The sequence below is a fragment of the Lichenostomus cassidix genome, chromosome 14 (assembly GCF_008360975.1).
Source record: "Lichenostomus cassidix isolate B80296 chromosome 14, HeHo_3.0, whole genome shotgun sequence".
Classification (NCBI taxonomy): Eukaryota; Metazoa; Chordata; class Aves; order Passeriformes; family Meliphagidae; genus Lichenostomus; species Lichenostomus cassidix.
The window spans coordinates 1287043-1310938 of record NC_139495.1 but is presented as its reverse complement, the minus strand read 5'-3'; the positions used below and the strand labels follow the sequence as shown (position 1 = coordinate 1310938).

At 52.8% G+C, this 23896-nt stretch overlaps 2 protein-coding genes across 4 annotated transcripts in view; one reads left to right on the top strand and one right to left on the bottom strand.

Annotated features, from left to right (window-relative positions):
- SYNGR3 (synaptogyrin 3) overlaps positions 1–10688 on the top strand; it is an 18163-nt gene extending 7475 nt beyond the window's left edge. Inside the window, exons 2-4 of the mRNA XM_085074334.1 lie at positions 934–1174; positions 5042–5184; positions 6790–10688. Coding sequence (XP_084930460.1) covers positions 934–1174; positions 5042–5184; positions 6790–6999 — 594 coding nt within the window. The 3' untranslated portion in view covers positions 7000–10688. The remainder of the gene's footprint in view (positions 1–933; positions 1175–5041; positions 5185–6789) is intronic.
- On the bottom strand, positions 10689–23896 carry ZNF598 (zinc finger protein 598, E3 ubiquitin ligase). 3 transcript variants are annotated; one of them, XM_085074332.1, is made up of 13 exons: positions 23668–23896; positions 22399–22511; positions 21115–21244; positions 19696–19907; positions 18519–18736; positions 17586–17703; positions 17130–17171; positions 16392–16576; positions 15994–16063; positions 14827–15587; positions 13704–13839; positions 12797–12941; positions 10689–12687 (listed from the first exon to the last, which is right to left on the bottom strand). In XM_085074332.1, exons 1-13 carry the CDS (start codon positions 23848–23850, stop codon positions 12340–12342), a joined length of 2661 nt encoding a protein of 886 aa, XP_084930458.1. In that variant the 5' UTR covers positions 23851–23896; the 3' UTR covers positions 10689–12339. The 3 variants fall into 3 exon arrangements, with proteins under 3 accessions (XP_084930458.1, XP_084930457.1, XP_084930459.1); XM_085074331.1 differs by having other exon boundaries at positions 15994–16066; positions 23668–23895; XM_085074333.1 differs by lacking the exon at positions 17130–17171 and having other exon boundaries at positions 15994–16066; positions 23668–23895.

Sequence of the window (23896 nt, the reverse complement as noted above, 5' to 3'; positions counted from 1 at the left end):
AGCCAGGGGTGAGATCAGAGGTGTGGAGATGTGCCTGCACTCCCTGCTCCCCTTCCTCTCCCCTCCCTGCTCTCAGCCTCTTCCCAGTTTCTGCCGGAGCAGGATCCAGAGCTGGTCCCACAGCTTCCCCTGCTGCCTTTGGTGCCAGGAGATAAGGGAGTTACTTGGGCATGCAGCAGGGTGAGTGGTGTTAACTGAGGAGCTGCTGCCATCAGCTCCTGTCCTGCCTGCAGGGATGTGCCACCCTCTGTGCCAGTGCTGGGACCTGGGCAGCCCCCAGCAGCCTCCCTGTCCCCCTTCTGTCCCTGTCAGGGCCCTGGGCAGCCCCCAGCAGCCTCCCTGTCCCCCTTCTGTCCCTGTCAGGCCCCAGACCAGCTCACTGGATCACGGATGGGGGAGCTGCATCCCTCATCCTCTGCTAAACCAGCTGACAAATCACCCATTGCTGCCAGGGCAGCCTGTGCCCAGGGAGCTGCTCCCACCTCCCCACTCATGTCCCGTGTCCCCTTCAGCCCTTCCCTGGCTCAGCTGCTCCAATATCCCTGTCCCTTCCTCCCTCCCTGCTCGCAGGGACTCGAGGGGGTTTGTGGAGCACAGCCTAACGGCAGAGAGCAGCACAACCACAAAGGCTCTGCAGGGATTTACCCCATTTGTTAATTTTTTCCCTCCCCAGCCTGTCTGGAGCAGAACATCCTTAAAACACTCCACACAGCAAGGTGCTGGGAGGCAGGAGGAGGTTGCACCTCCCAGAGGAGGAACACCCAAGTACCATCACCCAGCTGCTGGTTGGAGCCACCAACCAGACAGGGATGTGTCTCACAAATGCCACGTTGCCATGGAGTCGAGGACGGGATTGAATCCGGTGACGCTGCTGTTGGAAAACAGAGTCAAATGCAAACAGCAGCAGGTTGTGTTCTCTCCTTCCTCCCGCAGATCTTCTCCATCGTGGTGTTCGGCTCCATCGTGAACGAGTGCTACGTGAACAAGGACAGCCAGCACCCCGAGCTGCTCTGCATCTTCAACGAGAATGAGAGTGCCTGCAGCTACGGCATCGCCGTGGGCGTCATCGCCTTCTTCGGCTGCATCTTCTTCTTCGTGGTGGACCTGTACTTCCAGCAGATCAGCAGCGTCAAGGACCGCAAGCGGGCTGTGCTGCTGGACCTGGGCTTTTCAGGTACCTCTGTTCTGCTCTGCTCTGCTCTGCTCTGCTTTGCTCAGCTCTGTTCTGCTCTGCTCTGGAGGGTCCCTGCTGTGCTCAGCCCCTCCACTCTCCAACCCTCCCCGCTCCCCCCATGGCCTGACACGACTTGTGTGCCATGGCTGGGGACAACAGGGCTGGCAGGGGAGTTGTGCCACCCGGCCATGGGCTCAGTGGGCACTGAGGAAGCCACATGTGGTGGTTGGGGACAGTGGATGTCCCACTGGTTCGTGTTGCTGTGCAGCTGGAGGTGTTCACTGAGCTGTGGGCAACCCACAGAGGTTGGGTTGGGTGGTCACAGCTCAGTTCTGACTGGGGTTTTACCCTCCCACATCTCCTGCTCTGCCTCCAGAAAAGCAGAGGTGGTTTCATCAGCTGCCTTGGGTCAGGTTTCGCTTTATGCACGAGTTTGGAGCAGAGCAGAACAGCTTCTGTGCAGGTGGGGCTGGGGCTGCCCACGGGTCTGCTGTGCCCTCTGGAGCCCCCAGGCTCATCCCTGCAGGCAGGAGCAGGCAGGATGCTCCAGGCTGGGAGAGAACTCTGCTCAGCTGCTGTGGGAGCTGCCTGGCCCTGTTTGCAGCTGGGGTTCTGCACTCCCAGGCTCTGTTAGCAAAGTCTGAAGGTGATTTATCCATCACGAGCATCGCTGATGGCTCTCTGTCCCAAATTAAAACATCCATCATCACCTCCCTGCCTCGCCTGTTGTTCAGGCTGTTCTCTCCTTCTGCAGAGCTCATTTCCGTGGTGCTGGAGCACCTTGTTAGATAAAATTTACAGCCCCTTCTGCAGGGCTCAGTGCCCAAAATCCTCGGATTCAGGCGGAAAGGGGACATCACATCCATCTTCTGGCTGCTGCTGCGTGTCACAGAGCCAGGCTGCCATCCTGCCTCCCACCCTGCCAGCCCTCTGCTCCCTGCCAGGCCTGTGGGAGCTGGCAGTGCTCTCAATCTCTGCCTCCTTGCTGCTCTGTCCCCGTGGTGGATCCACTGAGAGGAGGAATGAGAGTGTCATCAGATCTTGGGGTGGTTTGGGTTGGAAAGGACATTAAAGCCACTCCAGTTCCACCCTGTGCCATGGGCAGGGTCACCTTCCACTAGAGCAGCATGCTCCAAGCCCTGTGAAACTCTTCCAGGGATGGGGCAGCCACAGCTTCTCGGGGCACCCTGGTGCAGAGCCTCACCACCCTCACGGGAAAGAATTTCTTTCTCAAATGCATCAGGGAAGTAACTGCGTGGCAACACCAGGGCACAGGTGGGGGTTCAGGCAGGGCCAGCGCACTGAAAACAGCACTTACAACCTTCTCTTCCAGCTGTTCTTCCAGCTGTTCCCATAGCCAGGCGTTTGCTGGAGACAAAGCTCGCTCAGGGTGGTAACTCAACCTTCCCTGGTGTTTGCACTCTGTTGTCTGCAGCTCCTCCAGTGATCATTATCTCCTGGCTCCTGCGGTGCTTCCTGGCACTCTGCTTCTCCCCGGAGTGTGGAGGGTGTGGAGCTGCTGCCGTGCTGATCCAGCTGGAGCTGGGGCTGCCACTTGCAGCCTCACCACATCACTGCCAGCTCAGCCCTCTCTGGAGGGGTTGAAATTCGGGTCAATCCTCCGAACATCAACCCACACCTGGCTGGTGTTGCTGGAGGTGCTCTCCATGCCTGACCCCATCTCCTCCACTGGCAGGGAATCCTCCTGCTTCCCAGGGATGCAGGCAGAGCTGGTCTGGAGGGGGAAGGTGATTTCTGCATCACGAACCCTCTGAGAAGTGCCCATGGGTGGCTTGGAGGCATTGCTGGTTTCGGGATGAGGAAGGTCAGCGCCTCGCAGAGCTGGGTGGTGCAGAGGGATTTGGCAGCTGCAGTACCCAGCGCAGCCGTGCTGCCTGCGGGCTGTGCATGATGTCATTTTAACTCCTGCCGTCCCGTGGGTGCCACCGGGGCTGGGGTGGCACTGGGGACAGAGTTCTGCCAGGGAGGATGAGCTGCACTGGATTGAGTTCCACACAAGAACAAGGTCCCCCACCACAAAGCAGTGCCAGCCCCTGGTGTCCCTGTGTCCCTGAGCATCCTGCTGCTCCCAAGGGTGGATTAACCCTCGGGAGCTGCTCTTGTTTCACCTCTGAGATTTCAACTTCCAAACCACCCCCGGTGTGGTTCTGAGCAATGACTGAGGGCTGCTCCTTCTGGGATGACTTCCCACTGCCTGGAATTCTCCCCCAGGTACCTGGAGGTGGGAGAGATGCACCGAGGTGTGGTGACAAGTGTCCCACCCTCACCTCACACTGCTCGTCAGAGCTGCAGCCAACACCACATCCAGGGTGGGCATCTTCTGCTGTCCAAATGTCGGGGTTGGACCTGCTTCCCCTAATGGAAACTGCTGGGAAAACCCCCTGGCAGCAGCAGGGGAACAGAAAAGATCCCTGGGCTGAGGTGACCTTTAGGGAATAAACCCCAGAGGTCCTAAATGCTGGTGATGAGTCACTGTCCTAAAGGGAAGTGAAAAAGCTTATGCAGAGCTTTGGGGACAGGATTGGCTGTGTGGGGTGAGGTGTCTGTCATTTGGGAAAGGAAAGCCTGACTGAGCCTCCCTGCAAGGGCAGCCCCATGGCAAAGCCCCACGGCTGGGAATTCCCAGCCTCAGCCTGCAGGAGGAGACAAGGAATGTGTCTTAAACTGCAATTAGGAGCAAATTCTGAATTAAAGGCATTGAGCCCTGTGCCTCCAGCACTGGGTATGGATGTTTGTGTGCATTTGTTATCATATTTAGGGATACTGGGCAAGACAAAGGGGAACAACAGGAATAAATGGGAATAAATGGGACTAAAGGAAGGTTTGCCTGGTCTCCCTGCAGTCAGACAGGAACTGGCAGCCTGGCTGCTCATCCTGATGTGCTGACAATCCTTGGGAAGCTGCTGGGCAGCTCAGCATTCCTCACATCCACGTGTGCTCTGACACCCGGAATCCGAGACACCAGGAGCGATGGTGACCCTTAAAACAGCACCATGGGAGGGTCCAGATCATGCAGCTCCCCTTCCCAGGGCTGGAAAACATCCCTGCTGCTGACCCTGTGTGCTCCTGGCTTTTCCCTGCCTGCTCCCCGAGCTCCTTGGCATGGAGCAGTGCTGGTGGCTGGGGATGGAATTAGGGCAGCTGCAGCCATATCTTGCCCAGCCAGCTTGGCTTCCAGGCAGGAATAATCAGCAGAGTGTTTCTGCTCAGTCCCACAGGCCCAGAGGGATTCTCTGCAGGGATGAGCAGAGCACTCAGTAATCATGGAATCGTGGAATTGCAGAATGGTTGGGTTAGAAGGGACATTAAAGTTCATCTCATTCCACTCCCTGCCATGACAGGGACACCTTCCACCATCCCAGGTTGCTCCAAGCCCTGTCCAGCCTGGCCTTGGACACTGCCAGGGATCCAGGGGCAGCCACAGCTTCTCTGGGACTCTGTGCCAGGGCTCCCCACCCTCACAGGGAAGAATTCCTTTCCAATATCCAATGTAAATCCACCCTCCTTCATCTTAAGGCCATTTCCCCTTGTCCTATTACTCCATGCCCTTGTGAAAAGTCCCTCTCCAACACATCCAGGGAGGATGTGCCACCCCTGAGGGTCTTTGAGACCAGGCTGAGGCGTAGCTGAGCTGAGATTTGGGCAGGCAACACACTGGGATAACCCCACAAATCTCCTCCCAGCTCTGTTTTTCTATCAGCCTCTTTCCTAAAGCTCCTTTTGGCCCACGGCTCCCAAAATTCCCGTTCCTGTTGAAAACCAGTGGTCAGCCCAGCAGCAAAGGGGGTCCTGCAGCAGGGGAGGAGCTGGGCAGGGGCAGCACTCAGCAGCTCTGTTCTCCTGCAGGTTTCCTGGCCTTCCTGTGGTTTGTAGCCTTCTGCTTCCTGGCAAACCAGTGGCAGAGGACGACGCTGACCAGGGGCTTCTCGCAGGGCGCCGACGCCGCGCGGGCAGCCATCACCTTCTCCTTCTTCTCCATCATCATCTGGGTGAGTGCAGCTTCCAGCTGAGCTGGGGAGAGAGGAAATGAAACCTGCCTGGGGGGAGTCTGGGATTTGGAGAAGTGAATCCTGGTGGGCAGAGAGGGATTGTCCTGAGGAACCTGCGGGTTGTCCACACGTGGGACTGGTGGTTTCTTGCTCAGTCCCCTCTTGCTGGGGAGTTCCAGGCTTCCCTTTCTCCTGTGGCTGGGAAGTTTTTTCCCACTAATAATGGGTCACCAGCCATGAGCTGCCCTGATTTCAGGAGCTCCTCAGAGCCCCAGGGTGGCTCGTTGGAGGCACAGAGCCCCCAGGAGCAGATCTCTGGACTGAGCAGGTTCATGGGATGGCTGAGGGATTTGGGGAGCTCCCTTGTAGGACATGCCAGACTGTCCTGTCTGCTGTCCACATGGAGAAGGGGCTTGTAGGAACCCCCTTTGCTCCCATTTTTTGTTCCACATGAGCAGAGGGACTTCAGCCAGGGCTGAGTGAAACCCTGGGGCTCAGCTGGACATGAGCTGGAGGTTCTGTGCCACCCAGGGGGCTCCTGCTCCAGAGGCTGTGTGAGGAGGAGCAGCGCTGGCTCTGTGTTCACTCCATCCCTCTGCAGCTTTTCCTGGGCACAGAGCCCCAGGATGAGCACTGATTCCATATGGCCTCAAAAGAATTGGGGCAAGAGCCAGTCCCAGGCTTTCCAGCAGCAAGGCTTGCTCCGGTTCTCCCCTAGTTTAACTGCTCCCTGCTTTATGATTATCCAGATAAATCTCTTTTAATCCCAGCTCTGCTCCATCCCCAAGTGCAGCACAGGGAAGGGCAGTGGGGACACCAAACCCCTGTTGCATCCCAAAGGATGGCCGGGATGGTTGGGAAGAAGCCATTCCTGGCTTCCACAGGCATTTTTCAGCCTCCTCAGCCTGTCATTTACAAACTAATTGAATTGTTAATGAAGCCTCACGGAATGAGAGCCAGCGAGCTCGGGGCTCTGCCGCCCACATCTCCCACCGTTTGCAACCTCAATTCCAGCAACCTGGAAAAGGGTGAAGGAGTCTCGGCAGAACTGACCTATTTTCCTGGCCTGGCACTCGGCAGCTTTCCCTCCCCACAGCAGCAGATGGGTTTATTGGGGTCAGCAGTGCCAGAGCTGCACAGCCAGAGCTCCCCGCCCCAGGCAGAGCTTTGGGGATCACCCTGCCCACAGAAATGGCTGGTGGGGTTTGGGGCTGGATTAGCTCTTGGATGTAATGCAGTAGGGTGGCAATTTCCTGGGGTGCTGCAATGTATTCAGTGCTTTGCAGCGACGTGGGGGAAGCGGGAGATGTGGGGTCCTGGGGAAGTGTAGGGTCCTGGGGAGATGTGGAGTTCTGGGGGGATTGTGGGGTTTTGAGGGGACACAGGGTCCTGTGGGGTTGGGGGATCCTGGGAGGACATGAGTTCTGGGGGAGTGTGTGATGCTGGCGAGACACAGAGTCCTGGGGGGATTGTGGGGTCCTGGGGGTGTTGTGGGGTCCTGGGAGGGTTGTGCGGTCCTGGGGGGATTGTGGGGTCCCCCGATGGCCACGGGGCGCTGTGGGGCTGCAGCCCTGCCCTGGCTGAGCCCTCCCTGTCTCCGTGCAGGTGGTGCTGGCGCTGCGGGCGCTGCAGAGGTACCGCCTGGGCACAGACATGTCCCTGTTCGCCACCGAGCAGTTCGGCACCGACCCCAGCACCTCCTACCCCGGCTACCCCGGCGGCAGCGGCGTGGAGAGCACGGAGACCTACCAGAGCCCTCCCTTCACCGAGACCTTAGAGCCCAACCCCAAAGGTTACCAAGTGCCAGCCTACTGAGGGCCCCGGGGCGCTGCCAGCCCCGCCCGGTCCCAAATGTCTCCAGCCCCATTCCCCCGCCGTGGCGAGTCAGTGCCGGGTCCCTTTATTAGCTCGTTGTGCAGTGAATTCTGTACAGTGGTATTGGTTCTTGTCTTACCTGTCCCAGGGTTTCTAAAAGCAGTGTTCCCTCTAAGCCAGGAGGAAGGAAGGTTGGTAGCACATCAGGAGGAGTCGTTGTCCCCTCTGAGCCTCAGCGGGCGCTGGCTCTGCTGGGAAAGCCCAGGACACCTTTTCCTCTTAGGAAACAGCAGCTGAGGAATTCTTATCTCGTTCTTCCAGAGCTAACACAGAATCCATCGAGGGTGGGTGGGCAGAGTGGAGCTTTCCAGTCCAGGCTCCATGGAAAGTGCCAAATTGACAGGGGAATAAGTGGCGTCTGTGTTACTTTTCTTTGTATATATTTACTGTACAAAACAAATATCCAAACAGGTGTTTCACAGCTTGGTTTAGAGGCACAGTGGGGGCACAGCAGGCTGGGGTTGGGATCGATATCCAGATTGCTTCTACACTTGGATGGCTTCTGGTTGAGGATGGAAAAAGCTGCCGTTTGAAAGTGGCAAGCAGCTCAGCAGGAGCTGATTTCTAATTGGGAATAGCCTGTGAGCAGCGGGAATGTGGTTCCATTCCTTCACAGGGGATTGGGAATTCTGTAAATTCAGGAGGAATTTCTGGTTGGCAGCACTGATGTCCTCGCTGTGGGGAGGTGAGGACCAAGCTGAGGGGCTCAGACTCGACGTCCAAGGCCGTTAGGAGCAATATTGGACTTGTATTTTTATTCTGGGAGCAGCCACCATCTGTCAGCTGCAGCAGAGCCCCAGGTGGGGACACGTGTGTCACCCTGCAGTCTCCAGAAATGAGGAATTCAGGCAGGGAGCTGGAAAGGCTTCACAGGCCATTAAAGTCCATCCCGTGTGGGCTCACGGCCTCGTGTTTGGAAATGGTGTGGGAAGAGAGTCAGTGAAAAGCATCCAGGAAAGAGGCTCAGGTTGGGGTTTCAGCTGCAAAATTCCTGCCTTGTAAAAGAACAAAACGTGTGAAATCCAGGAGGTCCTTGTCAGCCACCTGCCACCCCCGTGTGGCAGCAGGTCCAGGCTGTGTCACTAAGGGCTGAGCAGAGGAGCTGAAATTTGAATTCCCAGCCCTGCTGGTGGCAAACTCCATCCCTGGAGACTCCTGGCTCTCCCGGCAACCCGGGGTTCTGCCTTGCCGCCGCTGCCTTCCGACCTGGTGAGGAGCAATAGCCACCACCTGTCCCCTCCCTGTCACCATCGCCACAGCTCGCTCCTGCTGCTGAGTCGCAGACCAGCGCGCTAATTAACGAGCAGCGGATCGATGCACTAATTAAGCAGCCAATCATCCCCAGAGGTCACTGCCGGTGGCGAAGCTCATTCCTTGCCTTGGCTCCAGGTCCTGGCTGTGCCAAGCTCCTCACAGGTTCCTGACCATGGACACCCCAACCCAGTGTGGGATCAGCCTCAATGAATTCCGGGATCTTTGTGGTTTTTGTGGAGTCAGTCTTGCTGGGAAAGAGAAAAAAAAAACCCCGAGGATTTTAACACAGGGTACGATAGAACTGTAGCAATATTTTCCTTAGAGGGAACACTGAAACTTTAGCAGCACAAACAGTACTTGTGTTAATATTTTAGCAAAAATTATAATCAATTTAAATGTTTAAATTGATTGTACGTGAGATAATGTTCGTTGGGTACAGTGTATTTTTTCTAACTATAATATAACTGTTCCAGAGTTTCCGTGTAACCGTAAAGAGCTAAAGCTGTGTCTGCCTGCGGGACATTTCCTGCCCCGTGTGTCCCCATGCTGAATATTACACGCTCTGAATGTCCCCCCGAGGCCTGCATTGCCTTTCTTTGCCCCACACGCACATCCCACCACGCTCCGTGCCAGGATGACCTCTGGAGCAGCAGCAGGGACACGGGGGTGACACTGGCACAGCTCCTGGTGCTTCCCGAGGGTGGTTCAGCTTCCCAAAATTCAGTGTTACCTTTTCCTCGCTGGAGGCACCCAGCTGCTCTGCTGGGCAGGAGGAGGAGGAAGGGTTGGGTGCCTGAGGAGCTCCCTGGAAGGCAGGAGAGATGCTCCTTGATTTAAGCATAGCTGGGAAGAACTTCCAGCCTCATCCCTCACCAGGCACCTTGAGGGAGGTGGACTCTGATCCTCTGTGCCCAAAGTGCCAGCCCCAGGCAGGGAGGTGGCATCCCTGCTGGGGTGGCACTGGGATGGGCAGGAATCCCACAGCTGGTGCATTTTTCCAGGGAACTGTGATGAGTTCATGTTGATGTGGCTGTGCCAAGGCCATGTCAGCCACGATGGGACAACCCCAAACTGCCTGGCCTTGGTGAGAGCATCTGCTCACCTCAGCCTGACTCAGACAACCCCAGTTTTGGGTTTGTTGAGCTCCCCAGCCCCATGGAGCCCTTGCCCTGCTGAGCTGAACCCACTCTGAGGGAGGGTGACACACCTGGAATTCTGCCCTGAATCCTTTGGGAGCCTTCCCAGTGTCCCCACAGCTGTGGGGTGTCACCAGCGCCCTGAGGTGGCTGTGGCAGCACCTTGGGCTGTGCAGGTGGGGTTGTCACTGCACAACACCCCGAGGGGGCTGTGGCTGGAGAACCAGAGCCACGGTGTGTTGGGGGTTCAGGTATTTGTAACATCAATTTTCATCTTCTTTCTCCTCTCTTTCTCCCAGCTGTGGCACAGCAGCACTCACTCCCTTGTAACCACCCAGAGGAGGATGCCAGGGCTGTCCCAAAGTTGTCCCAAAATCATGCCAGGATTGTCCTGAGCATGCAGGGCTGTGCCATCCTCACAAGCTGTTTATAACCCTCTGTTCTCCCCAGAGGGCAGGGCCATGCTGTGCTCAGCCCAGCTCAAAAGCTTCTGCAGTGTTAGCACTAAATTTGGGTGTAAAGAGTAGAATTCCAGCAATCCTGTACCTTCCCTGGAGCTGCATTCTGCCCATCCTCTGTCACAACACTGAGTGTCTCAGCACTGAGGTAACCACATCATGCATTGTGCAATTTAAGTATATTAAAAGATCATAATTTTTGCCAACATTTCACGCTGTTCAAGCAAGGTGGAAGCTTTGCTTAAAGGATATTTAGTAAAAGATACCCAGACTCCTCTCAGCCCGTGCTGTCCCCAAGCAGGTGGCTCTGGTGGCCCTCTGGTCCCCCCCAGTCCCGTTCTCAGTTACATTTTGCCCCTCTGTGTGTCACAAGCCCCTCTCCCACCCCAGTGAGGCTCAGAACCAACCCTCACTGTCTCAACTTGAAACCCCAGTTCAGCTGCCTGGATTTCGTTGCAATACACATTAAAACCTCAGCTCCTTTAAGAGTTTTAATCTCCCAACTCCTCCCAGCTGAGGGTTGGGAAGTTCAGTTTCTTTGCAGATACCTCTGTCCGAGCAGACGCTTCCAGGAGTTGCAGTTGTCACTAACCTCTGTGCAGTGTAGTATAAAGTGGACTGTGTATGGAAATAAGTTTAAAATGTTTACAATTTTGTATATATTATACATATAAAACTATCTTTTGAGAGAACAATCTGTGATTCTGTATTTTCGGTGTCCGTGTAACCAACTGCAACTTATTTTCAATAAAGAGCTAAAAATGAATAGAAAAAAAAAAAATTTGGTAATAAGTTTATTTGATCAGGTGAGCACAAGGAACAAGGAAAATGCAACATCAGGGCCCAGAGCTGCAGCACCTCCAGGGAACTCCCAGCAGCACCTCACAGGGAACTCAGAGCTGCTGATGGAGAAATAACTGAAACCCAGGGGAAGACAGAAGATGCTCCTGCAGGGAAGACATTTAATTCCCTGAACCTTCCAAAGCAAAGGGAGAGGGAGAGGAGCTGACTGGAAGAGGTAGGGGCAGCTGGCAGCACCCAGCACCCCTCAGGTGTCCCTGCCTGGGGCCAGGAGCAGCTCCAGGACCCTGAACAGGGACTGCCATGGACTCATGCAGTGTATGAACAACCATGCAGCTCAGTCCCCCTCCCCAGCCACCTTCTGGGCCAAATCCAACACGGGCAGGTGGTCAGAACAGTCTTAAATAGGCAAGAAAAGAACCCCAAAGCACTTTGCAGCCTGAGAGCAAGCAAAAATAACACGAGTAAGGCAAGGAGGAGTGGCTGTAGGCAGGAGTAGCTCTTGGGTAATACTCTGAGCTCGATTTGATAGAAATGATGCTGCTAGAAAAGCTGTGTTTCGTCACTAAAAATTACATAAATTAATTTCAGCTTTATTCCTACGCGTTAGAAGTAACTAAACCTGGAGATGGGAGAGAATCAGACACTGAACTACAGCCATGGGGGTCTCCTGGCACTCCATCACCTCCAAGTCACTTCAAAGGAGGAAGAGATCCTCCTCTTCCTCTGAGGTGGAATTTGGGGATGCCAAGGAACACGAGCAAAGCTACATCAGCCCAGTGTCACCGAGGGAGGTGCAGGTGTCAGACCACTGTAAACAGAGAAATGCACTTAAAGGCACTGCAGAAAACATGGTCAGTGATCAGCAGCATTTAATGTCCCAGGATGCTGTTGGGAGCTCCCACCAGTAATACATCCAAGAAATTAGAAACATGGCAGTCATTAAATAAAATTCCCGTGTGCTTTACGGAGAGTAAAGCCTTAATGCTGTTACTGTACATGCAGGGCTACAAAATCAGTTTCTTGAAAGAACTTTACAGCAAAAAGTCAGAGGCAACTTCAAATCTTGCACAGATCAGTCTAATTCTTCAAGCAGCAGAACTGACTGTTTGCAGAAAGGAAACTCTGCAGCCCAGTGTTTGCAGCTCTCCTGGTCACACACCCCAGTGAGCAGCACTTTCCTGCACCTTTACCCCTGACTAGTGTGATCTTCACTGAAATAGCACAAAAGAAAATCAGAATGTTACAAGGGAAGCCACTTCCGTTCATTTCAGTGATCCACAAACTTGCCCCACCCCCAAACCAGAAAGAAACCCCCAAACCAGAAGCTTATTCCCCTATTGTGTCCCCTGTCATTCTGCAGATCAGAAAGGATTCCCAGCTATTGCATGTTCCAGGAGGAAGGAGCCCTGCCTGCCCACCCTGCAGCTCGGCCTAACCCTAACCCTGGATTTGGGGAGCTCAGACAGAGGGTGGGGATGAGCTCTGGCACATTCCTGTGATCCCTCTGCCCACCAGGGCTTCCCAAGTCACCTGCTTCTCACTGCCTCAAGCGGCACCGGCCCCCAGCCACGCCACGCTGCCAAACCTCATTCCAACGGTGCACATCCCCAGCCAGGGCCTGGGGAGAGCTAACTGATGATCCTGCTGATTGCCTGCAGCGAGGGGAACTCCTCATCCTCGAGATGCAAAGCTTTGTGGGTGACCACGTCCTGCTGGGTCAGCACCTGCCTGCACGTGGGGCAGATGTAGCAGTCGAGGTCGGCGGGGGAGTCTGTCTGCCAAACGTTCTTTTTGTTCTTTTTGGGTTTGTTGGAACTTTGTTTCTCCTTGAGCCGGAAGTCGTTGTGAGCAGAGAGCAGTTCCTGCTGCTTGGCTGTGTCTGGCAGCAACACCAACAATTCCTTAAAAATCTTCTTGAAGTTCTCCCCCAGCAGCTCGCGGCAGCTTTTGTAATACTGAGCTGCAGAGATCAGCCCCTGCAGGGGATGGGGAAGGGCAATAATTAGAGGAGAAAAATATTTATCGATTAAAAATCCCACTGGGATTCAGGCCTGCCAGCAAGGGAGGCTTTGGGAATCCACTCACCTGCCTGAACTGCCCAGAATGAGTTTTAAATTTATTGAACTTGGACTCATCGCTCTGAAGGAATTCCTTAATGGATTGTATGAGTTGGATGTTCCTCTGCTGGAAGTTCTCAGGTATCAAGTATGATCCATGACAGGATTTTGGCCTGCAGTGGGAAAGACCAGAAGTGACCCTGACATTGGTTTGTGTCCCACAAAGATGCCCTGGGACATAAATCACAAGGCTGTTCTGGTTTGCAGCTGCACATCCATCCTCCACCCAGCTGCATGTGCATTACTGTAAGCAGCTGTCTTGTCAGGGTAAAATATGTGATTTCTGTATCAGATTCCAGCTTTACACTAACAGAATGGTTAAAATCCAAGTTTAACATGGCCCTGGATGAGCTGCTTTGTGAGCTGGGTGCACTCAAAAGATGTGAGCAAAGACCTCACCGTGAATAAACTGACAGATAATGCAGTTCTGTATTAAACTGACACAAAGTTTTCCTTCCCCTTTTCCCACAAACTGCTCTTTCTATCCCAGAAGGACTAGAGGAGCTACTGGAAAGATGAGAGCAGTGAAGGCACCCAAGGAGGACACAGCTCAGCACTTTGCTCCAGGGACTCTGACAGAATCAATGGGAATATGCAGGAATATGTTGGAGCTGCAGATTTCCAAATAAATCTAGAATAGACCAAGGTCTGAGCAGCCAAAACATTGCACAGGTTTTTAGTTCCTTAGACTTGTAACTACACAGGGCTGTTTGATGTAATTCTCCTGAATCCAGCCCACAGCACCTGAGGACTTCCCAATGGGAATCTTCATTCGGCTGGCCCTGCTGAGAGTGACCCTGTGTGTGCTGTTTGAAGCCCCTGTGACACCAGAGGGGTGTGATGTGTACAATAGCCCCAGCAGGCCCTGGACTCACTCTTTCAGAGCTGTAGTGACAGGTTCAGAGATGGTGGAGGCTGGGATGACAGCGAAGCCCGGCGGGGGTTTGCTGACAGGCACCGACAGGCCCGGAGGCGGAGGAGGGTTCTTCAACAGCACCACGGAGTTAAAGCCTGCAGGGAAGCAAGGGAGGGACAGGAGTTAGAACACCCACAGACCCCTGGCTAAAACCCACACCAGTCCTGACACACTCTGTAGAAGCACCGAGAGGAGTTTGCAGTGTAGACATCACTATATTGGAGAAAACCTAAAAAAAAAAAAAAATCTTCAAGAAGCACTTGAGAGTGGCTGATGTTCCTCTACAGAGAAAGTGCTTTAATTATTCATTTACTTTTTCAATGGAAAATAATTTTGAAAGCCCACTCCAAGTCACAATGAAAAACACTCTTGCATTATTAAAGTGAACACAAATCACTGGAGGAGGCACCAGGCCTGGCCTGGCCTCTCCCAGCAGGAGCTGCACAAGCAGCAGAGCTGGCGCCTCCCGATGCGATGCCACTTCCATAAAAACCACTCCAAGTCATGTTTGTTGCTGTCTCTCCACCTTCACAAGGTCATGGCTAAAAGCATGGCAGGAAACCTCAGCCAGCACAGGAGGAAGTGAAGTGACAAGTGCCAGCAGGGACAGGACACAGCCAGAGATTCCCTTTGCCTGCAGCAGCTTCCAAGGCAGCTCTTGGAGCACAACACATGGATGTGTCAGCCTTGGGGACAGGGAAAAACCATCTCTTCATCCATGAGCCACCTCTAGTGTGCAAACACCTCCAGCTGTGGGGCAGAGGTGATGCCCAGAGGGCATTCCAGCCCCTCTGTGACAGCCAGGCTGCCTTTACCTCCAGAACCCAACCCGGAACCTGGAGGCAGAACCTCACACCAGAGCCACAACACATCCATGTGTTCTCTGGGCTCTCTCCAAGCTAAGCTGGCCATGCCCAGCAGTGCTTCTCCATCCCTGAAGTGTCCAAGGCCGGGTTGGACAGTGCTTGGAGCAACCTGGGCTAGTGGGAGCTGTCCCTGCTCATGGATGGGGTGGAATGAGATGATCTTTAGAATCCCTCCCACCCAAACCACGCCACAGCTCTCATTCATTCCATGCTTACCTGGTGGCGGGGGCATCCTGGCTGATCCTGAGCTCCCAAGAGCTGGGAAGTCTTCCTGAGGTAAAGGGCATTTGTTAGTCACTGGGGGCTTTTTAAGGCCAGGGGGCTCTTTGGGTGTACCACAGCCAGCTGAAGGTTTCTCCGAGTGACCATTCACGACAGCTGTGGCTCTGTCAGGGCCGTGAGCAGCAGGGAACACCTTGCACAGCTGCTCTGCTTCCTGGGGCTTTTCCATCGCTGGCCTGGGGAATGATGTCTCCTGGGGTGGGCGAGGGGACGACAGGCTCTGCTTCTCAACCCCCAGCTTCTTTTTCTTGCCCACTTTCGTAAAAGTCTGTGAGGTAGAAGCTGCCAGCAAGGACGAGACGTCGAACATGGTCGGGGCGCTGCGGATCTCCTGGGTGGTCAGGCCAGCCCCGCCGTCCTCCTCGTCTGACTCACAGAGTTTATTGCTCTTCTTACTGCCTTTGGAGGTGTTCAGGGATGGTTTTTTGGCTGGCTGGTTGACACAGGGGCTGCTCATGGCTTTGACCACGTTTTTACTGGAACAATTGTTCCACGCAGATGTGATGTGAGTTACTGTCTTATTGGTGGGCTTCACTTTGGACACCAGAGCTGGGAAATCCTCCTCCTGGAAGGCTGTTTTCTTGGCAGTCGCCGTGTAGGTCAGAGACATTCCTGATGAGATGGTGGGAGCTGCAGATGAGGACAAGCTTGGGAAATCTTCTTCTTTAAGCTTAACCAGAGCTGGCTGGGCAGAGCTGTGAGGAAGAGAGAGGGTTGGAGTTACTAAGGCAGCACAACCCCAAGGGAAAGCACAAACTCTCCACTGCTCCTCAGACTGTCACTTAGGGTGGCACAGCAGAAATTGGACTGGATGATCCTTGTGGGTCCCCTCCAGCTGAGGATATCCCATGATTCTATTCCATTGTATTCCGTGGGATATTCCAATATTCCATGATTCTAAGATCAAGCCAGGAGCTGAAGCAACACCCAGTGCTGCTCATGCTGGTGAGGAGCACAGAAACAGCTCAAGGCAGGATGGGACAGGGCAGGGGAAGCCTTGGAGTGATGAGATGATCTGGGAAATGATTTTCCCCAGAAATGCAGAACATCAATCAGTTTCTAAATGTGCTTTGTCCCTGCTGCAGCCCTGCACAGACTCACCCTTGGAGAGGTCCTGCTGCAGAGCCGATTGCTGGAAAGTCGTCCTGGCTGAGCACTCCGTTAGCAGCTGCTTCTTTTGGAACAGGGACAGAAAGAGCAAAGACATGTTTTCAGTCCAAACCCATTCATTCCAGAGCAGGGGCTATCAATGACCATGACAGCAGCATCACCAAGGCCTATTTTCAGCAGCTGATGATGTCATTAACTGACATTCCAGAGGAACAATTTAAACCCATGCATCACTATTTCCTTCAATTAACTGTGCTCCCCATTATGGTGTGGCACACAGGAAATTCATGGTACTTTAAATGAGTAAAACAAGGGTGACGAAGAACTTTCTGAGGGAACCTTCCAGAAACTGAGATGCCCTGCAGCTGCAGGACCTGTCCAACACTCACCTGTGACATCGTTTGAAGACTTTGGCACACGTTTGGAGCCGAGCACGTCAGAATCCCTCAAATCCTCCTTCTTCCCCCTGCTGCTGCTGCCATCCTCTTTGTCCTCCACCCTCTTCTTCTCTTCCTGCCGTTTGGCTGCCACAGATGCTCTGACTGCTGCTGCAACATCCCTGTCTTCTTCTTCCCTGCAGGACAGGGCAGATTCCCTCGGTCAAACAGCAAGGAGCAGAGAGCAGTGCCTCGCTCCAGTCTCAGCTCTGTGCTGCCATCCGGTGACATCCCTGATCTCGTGCTGCCACCTGCTGAGAATCCTAAACCAGCCCCACCACTGCAATCCACCCCAGCCAGGAAACATTCCCCCCTGCATTTCCAAGTTCCATGTGTGGGAATAACAATCCAGGCCAGAAGAAGCCAGAAGGGTGAACTGGGAGAGAGAGTACCACGGATGCAGGGGGCACCTGTCTCTCCTGTTCATTTCCAAACGTATGGAATCACTCTTGAAGGCCACAGCAACTCTTTGAGACATGGCTGGGTGTGAACTCTCAACACATGCACGATTCACATGCGACACCAACAGTGTTTTGGGATGGACTTTTCCCCAGTGGAATCACCAGTAATGAACCAGCTGCCCATCCAGCGAGAAAAAGAAGAAAATAAGATGTGCAGGATGTAAAAAGCACTCAGGTCTGGTGTGGATGAAGAGACATAGAAATGCAAAGGTTCATTTCGATACTTAACCCTCTTCCTTTTCCAAAGCACTCAGTCTGGCCACACAGAGATCTGTTAGTTCAATGAAAAGCATGGTCCTTAGAACAGGAATCTCATGGTTACCCAGACCAAAAACTCCATAAACCTGCACAGACTTGTCACCTACTTCAGAAAATCCTATTCAGAGAAGTTTGCACAAAAACAGCTGCTGAAATTAATTTAAGGTTCTGAGTTTATTTAACCCACACATCGAGGGCTATATTGTTTGCTTCCTGAGCTGAAACCTCACACAAAATAATTCCACAATGACCACGCATGCAGCCAGGACACAGGCTTGGACTGGAAGCTCTCAGCTAAGAATTCACCATGGAGGCCTCCAGATATTGTACCACTTCCTTCCTCCTGATCCACCAAAATCCTGTGAATTGCCAAGGAAAAGCCAACACTAAATGGGAATAAAACTCCACACAATGTTGTGCTACTCACCTCTTGTACCTCCAGCTGCCTCTCCTGTTCTGCTGGTTCCCTCGGCTGCTCAACCTGCCTGCCCTCCCTTGCCTGTTGAACCTGTCAACCTCTTCGTAGTCCTCTCCACCTACAACACCTAAACAGGAGGGAGGGATGATCACTCTCAGTTATTTCTCTAATGTGGGCATCACACTGTGCCTGAAAAATGCAAAAATATGCTGGTTCAAACAAATTATTTTCATATCTTTGCGATGACCAAGTCAGCAGTTCTCCTAAAATTACGCATCCTCATTAAACTCACACAAGGGAAAAAAATCCTACAGTTCGGGTAGGAAGGGATGTCTGGATATCACAAGGATATCATCAAGGATATCATCAAGGGCCTTACTTCAGCCCTTTACTCAAACCAAGGCCAGCTCTCAAACTACATCAGAGGGCTTTGTCTGGGCAAGTTCTGGTTATCTTTTAACTTCTACAGCCTCTCAGGCTGAAGAGAGCTTCTCAACCTCAACAGCCTCTTGGTGCTGTTCTACGGCTCATTCACCTTCTTTGGGAAGAATTTCTTCATGGCTATGAAATATTCACCAGGCGCTCTTGAAAACTCTCAGAGAATGAGAGTCACCGAATGGTTTGGGTGGGAGGGATCTTAAAGATCATCTTGTTCCTGGGCAGGAACACCTTCCACTACCCCAGGCTGCTCCAAGCCCTGTTCAACCACAGGCATTTCCAAGGATGGAGCAGCCATAGCTGTGCCTCCCAGGGAATGCTGAAGTGCCCATCTGTGCCCCCCATCCCTGCCATCCTGCAGGGATGCCGTGGGGTGTAGGTGAACCCCAGGCTGCTCCAAGCCCTGATCCAGGGATGGAGCAGCCACAGCCGTGCCTCCCCACCCTCCCAGGGAGTCCTTCCCTAACCCTGGAGTGCCCTTCAGTGCCCCCCAGCCCTGCCCACCGTCGGTCCTGCGGGGATGCCGCGGGGTGTAGGTGAACTGCAGGTCGATGTGGCGGTTCTGCCGCGCCTCAGCCCGGCTCTTGCTGTGGCAGGCGCTCTTGTGGGCCTTGTAGTCGATCTCGGTGCGGAAGGCGTGCGTGAACTGCTCCGTGCTGCAGCGACCCTCCTCGCACAGGAAGTGCTTCTCGCGGAAATGCTCCCGCAGGTATTCGTAATCGCTGGGAAAAGAGAGAGCACACAGCTGATCCTCCCCGCTGGACACAGCCAGTCTTGTCAGGGGATGAGAGGACAAGGCTGGAGGTTGGGTTGTTCTTATCCCCAGGGATGTTTTCCAGCTGGCAATGCTTCACACAGACCTTGATGCACCATCCAGGTGTTAAGCAAACCCACTGATGCTCAGCACATCCAGCTGTGCACATGAAAAAGAATTCCTTCCATCCCAGCAAAGATTTTTGGTGTTAAACCAAAGGCACTGATGCTCAGCACATCCAGCTGTGCACACAACAGAAGAAATCCTTCTACTTCCTTTGCACACAAACTTTGGAGCATTAGAATCGTGGAATCACAGAATTAAGGGTGGAAAAGATCTTTAAGGCCATCAACCAGCATCAACCATGTTCACCACTATGTCCCCAAGCACCCACATGGTTTTAAACACTTTCAGGAATGGTGACTGCACCATTTCCCTGAGTGACCCTTTCCAATGCCTGACAGACCTTTCCATGAAGAAATTTTTCCAAATATCCAATCTAAACCTCCCCTGGTGCAACTTGAGGCTGTTTACTCTCATCCTGTCCACCATCACACACCAGACAGCTGCTGTCAGGTTGCAGAATGCAGAATTTATTAAAGAATGCAGAATTTATTAAAATTTTCTTTTAATAAATATTTTCTTTTTTATTTCTAAATTATTTTTCTTTTTATTTTTTCTTCAAACGAAAAAATTTCTTGTTAATTAAAAAAAATATTCTTTTTAATAAAGAAAATTTTCAAGCATGAACTAGACTCAAAGTGAATTTCTGGGTTATTTGTTTGAAACATTGCAGCCAACCTGCTACCATTCCTCCACTATCACCCAATACTGCTACACCCAAAATTCAAAGCAGACCCACGCAATTCTACCTCAACATTTAAGCTAGAGAAAGGAGTCCTGTAAAGAATCTGTTTGCCCCAATACCTGTAGTATTCCTGAGCCCCCTCAGAGTCACAGAAGTGGCAGAAGTAGTGATCTCTCCGCAGGTGTTTCAGTAACTCGTCGTTGTCCAGGTAGCGCTCGTCGCAGAACTTGCAGAGGGGGTGTCCCCGGTGGGAGGTGTCATCGGGGTCCCCATGGATCCTGTGCCGGGCCAGGTCCTTCCTGGAATACCATTTCCTTTCGTAGGTGAAGATCTGGACAGACAGGTGTTGTGTTAATAGGTTTGTGTTTATAGATTTGGGTTATTTTCTACGAACACAGCACCACATGGAACAAGCTGGGTTGTGTCCGAGTGGAAGATCTGCAGTTTGACAACCAACACCTAAAATTTTTGGTGGACAGGAAATAATATTCAAGTGATGGATCCAATTTCAATCTAACTTGCATTTCTCTGAGCACTGGAATTGATTTAATACATTTTTTTCCCTTTGGAATCCTTTTATACTGTAACAAGTTTAAATTATAAGCTCTGGTGGGGGGGGTAGAAATCCTAACTATGTATTTATGAACAAACAGTATTTTGCATTCTCAAATTTAAAAAAACCCATAAACACCAAGAGAGCTGTTTTACTTTCCTCACACAGTAACTACCCCAAATAGCTGCACACAGAGGATCCACTCCAGTGAACAAATTCTGTATCATAAGCCAACCCTCTGTCCCCACTACATGAGCTATTTTGGTAGAAAGGGTTCCAGAGATGCCAAAAAGATCTGAGAACAGAATATCCTTTATTTCTGGCCTAGACAAGGACTGGGAAAAGGTTTGTTTGGCTTTGCCATGGACTGAAACTTCCATGAGTTTAAGAGCTTCTTTTCAGTGGGTGCAAGTAACATGGAACTTTTTCCTTTGAAATAAAAATCTCTGAAATTAAAAAGCAGCATTAATAAAAAGTATTACTACTGTTTGTGAGAGGAAATGACAAACAAGTTCCCTCAGTGCTGGTTACACTGAGCATGAGACATCTCACCAGAGCTCAAAGGACACCACAACCCAAAGGAGGTCCTCCCTCCCTCCCCACTTCCCTTCCATCAGCTCCAAGGATTCCAAGACCACAGGAAAGACTCAACTCAGCTCCAAAACTTATTAGAGTTCATTCAGGTCAGCCTGCTCACTCCTGGATTCCATCCTTTTTGGCAGCAAATTCCAGTTCACCTGGCATGAACCAACGGTGGCACAACACCGTGGGGTTTAATTTAAAATCTGGAGAAGCTCCAGGCCCTCTTCATTAATCAGTTTATGGAAGGAGAAAGACTTAAAATAAACCAACTGGCCTCACTGCAGGCAGAGGGAACTTAAATAAATCCATGCTGTTCTGCTTTCCCATCCTTCCCAGGAACTCCTGGAGGTCATGGAGGGAAATCCCCCTCCTTCCCACACATCCCAGCAGATGGCCAGCTCACCTTTAAGTGCTTAACACAGAGTTTGCAGCAGAAGAGCTCGTGCTGCTTCCTCATGTGCTGCTCCAGATCTGCAAAGGTGTTGAAGGGCTTTGCATCCGGGCACAAGGGGCATTCGTGCTGCAGCAGCTTCCTAGGGGATGAGAGAGATTCCCAAAAATAATCCAATCCCCCCTCAGCACCTTGATCAAAACACAAATGTTCCATCCCTGGCAGAGGGCTCCAGCTTTAGGGCTCCCCCTGCAATCTGTGGTGAGGGTTGTGAGCTGTTTTTTCCAGGAATTCTGCTGGATGTCAGGGATGGGATGGAACCAAATCACACCGAGGTTCCAACTGCTGGAGAAGAGCTGAGCAGCCACAGAGTGAGAACCACACTGCCAGTGCATAACTGAGTAAATTGGAACAAACCCTTCCCCTGCTGGAGATCCAGCTGATTCCAGCAACATTCCCTTCCAATTGCATTACACTTTCCACTGTCAGAAACTGAGGAATACAGTGGGGAGAGATAAAGAATTGTATTAGGAAAGGAGGGAAGAACTCCACCCCACAATGATTCCCAAAAAGAGCTGAGCACTGGTCTCACTGGGCAACTCCCACTCCCTCATTTTCATAAATATCAAGTCATGCAAAATTGTAAATGTATCAAAGTTGCATTCTCAGCCCAAATCAGGGTGAATAGAATGCCCAATCCTCCAAGGAAAAGGTTCTGCTGCCAGCATGGCTTCATCCTTTCCACTCCTCTTTCCATTATCTCAAGACCTCCCAATTAAGATTGTTATGAAAAATATTTGTAGAACACAATGCTGACGCCACATTTTTATTCTGCACTGTTTTTTTTTACTTCACCTTTTTTCTCTCCCCTTCAGAATTAAGATCTTTGTGAGAAGACAATGTTATTCTTCATGCAATATTTGGCACAGCTGGGCTTGGTTAGTCCTTACTCAGCACAGCAATAATTACAATAGTAATTAACTCTTTATCATTTCCACAGCAACCATACAAGGAATGGAAGGGTTTTCAGTGAGTTTGCTGCTGCTAAAGATGCAAAAAATGACTTTTACTGAGAGAGAGCAGAGCTTGTGTGCTGTGCTGGTGAATCCAACAGTGCAGCCTGGAGGAGCTGCTGAGTGTTCACTGCCCTGCTCCAGCCTCTCACCTTGCCAAAAGCACCTGCCCAGGTGACTCACAGCCCAGCTCCCTGCAGCTCCAGTGCCCTGCTCTGCCTCTGCACACACTTCCTGCCACGTCCCGTGCCCCACCACGTGCCAGGGAGGAGCCCCAGCTCACCTGTACAGTGCATACACCTCTGCATCCAGGAAATAAATGTCGTATTTCTTCTCATGCTGCAGCTGCTGAAGGGCTATGGAGGAGAAGGACGGCAGTTTCCTCCCAAACACCACCTGTGGGACACAACTCGGGGTCAGCAGGAGCTGGGGGATTCCAGGCAAGCTCTGTGCACGAATTCTGGAGCTGCCCACGCCCACAGAGCTTTGTGCCAGCTGTCACCACCTCCAGGCACTGTCCCCTGCTGTCAGCAAAGCCACAGGACACCTTATCAACCTGCCAGGGATTGGCCCAGCCTGGCCTTTGGAGTTTGAACGAGATTAGAAAATGTTTCTGGTCTGTTTTGCTCCCACAGCTGTTCCCAGAGTAAATATCCTCAACCAACACAACCCCTTCTTCCACAGGCAGTGCCTGGCAGCAGCCCTGCCCTCAGCTCCTCCCCACCTCCTGCAGCATCACACGGGAACCTCGAGTCTCCAAGCGACAAGTGACTCAAAGCTTAAGACTCTGGCAGGGAAACTCCTGTTTCTTCTTTCCTGAACTCCCGGGAAAGCGAGGAGCAAAACACACAACACAAATTATTTGTACCATCTACCCCTCTAGGGGAATTTCCTCGTTCCCAACTGTTTGAGGTGTTACAGGAGTCATCTACCACTGCCTGCCCCAGCACACATTCCCAGCCTGGGGATTCCTGGGGTAGCAGCAACACTTAGGGCATAGCTGGAGTTACCAGCCCCAGCCCAGAAAGGCTGAGACATAAACACAGTAAATAATTTCAGTTCTTACAGAAAAAGCTGCATTATAAATCCAGAAACAGGCTGTCCAGAGGAGCTGTGGCTGCTCCATCCCTGGAGGTGTCCCAGGCCAGGCTGGACAGGGTTTGAGCAGCCTGGGACAGCGGAAGGTGTCCCTGCCATGGCAGAGGTGGCACTGGATGAGATTTAAGGTCTCTTCTCACCCAAACCATCCCAGGATTTTACGATTCCATAATCCCTCCTAAGAGAGGATACCTCCTGGAGCAGAAGATACCACCTCCATCCTGTGCTGCCAGAGCGAGCCCTGCTGACTCCAAACCATCAACATTCTCTCTAAACTCCATTTTCTTCCCGTTTCGTTCCCCACTCGCCCAGCGGCGGCGGCAGCCCGGCAGCGGGCCGGAGGGCGGCTAACCCGCGCTGTCCGTCCCGCCGACTCCCCTCAGTCGTTCCCCGATCGCTGCCCCGCCCGGCCCTCAGCCCCTCAGCCCCTCAGCCCGGCCCGGCCCGGCCTCACCTGCCGCAGCTCCTCCCGGCACACGGCGCAGTACCGGACGCCGCAGAGCGCCCGCATCCGCACGGAGCAGCGGTAGCAGATGGGGTGCTCGCAGCGGCCCAGGGCCACCACGTCCAGCTCGCCGCAGCACAGCACGCACGGCCCCTCGGCCGGGCCCGGCCCCGCGCCGGCCATGGCGGCCATGGCGGCCTCGGCCCCGCGCCGCCCCGCCCGCACCACTGAGCCCGGC

What these genes read in the sequence shown, in the direction of transcription:
- ZNF598 (XM_085074331.1), bottom strand. Translation starts at nt 23,850, where the DNA reads ATGGCCGCCATGGCCGGCGCGGGGCCGGGCCCGGCCGAGGGGCCGTGC. An exon ending in GAGGTGTATGCACTGTACAG is followed by an intron (nt 21,245 to 22,398) that starts GTGAGCTGGGGC and finishes CTCATCCCCTAG; the next exon opens with GAAGCTGCTGCAGCACGAAT. An exon ending in TGCTTTGGAAAAGGAAGAGG is followed by an intron (nt 16,577 to 17,129) that starts GTTAAGTATCGA and finishes CCTGTCCTGCAG; the next exon opens with GGAAGAAGAAGACAGGGATG.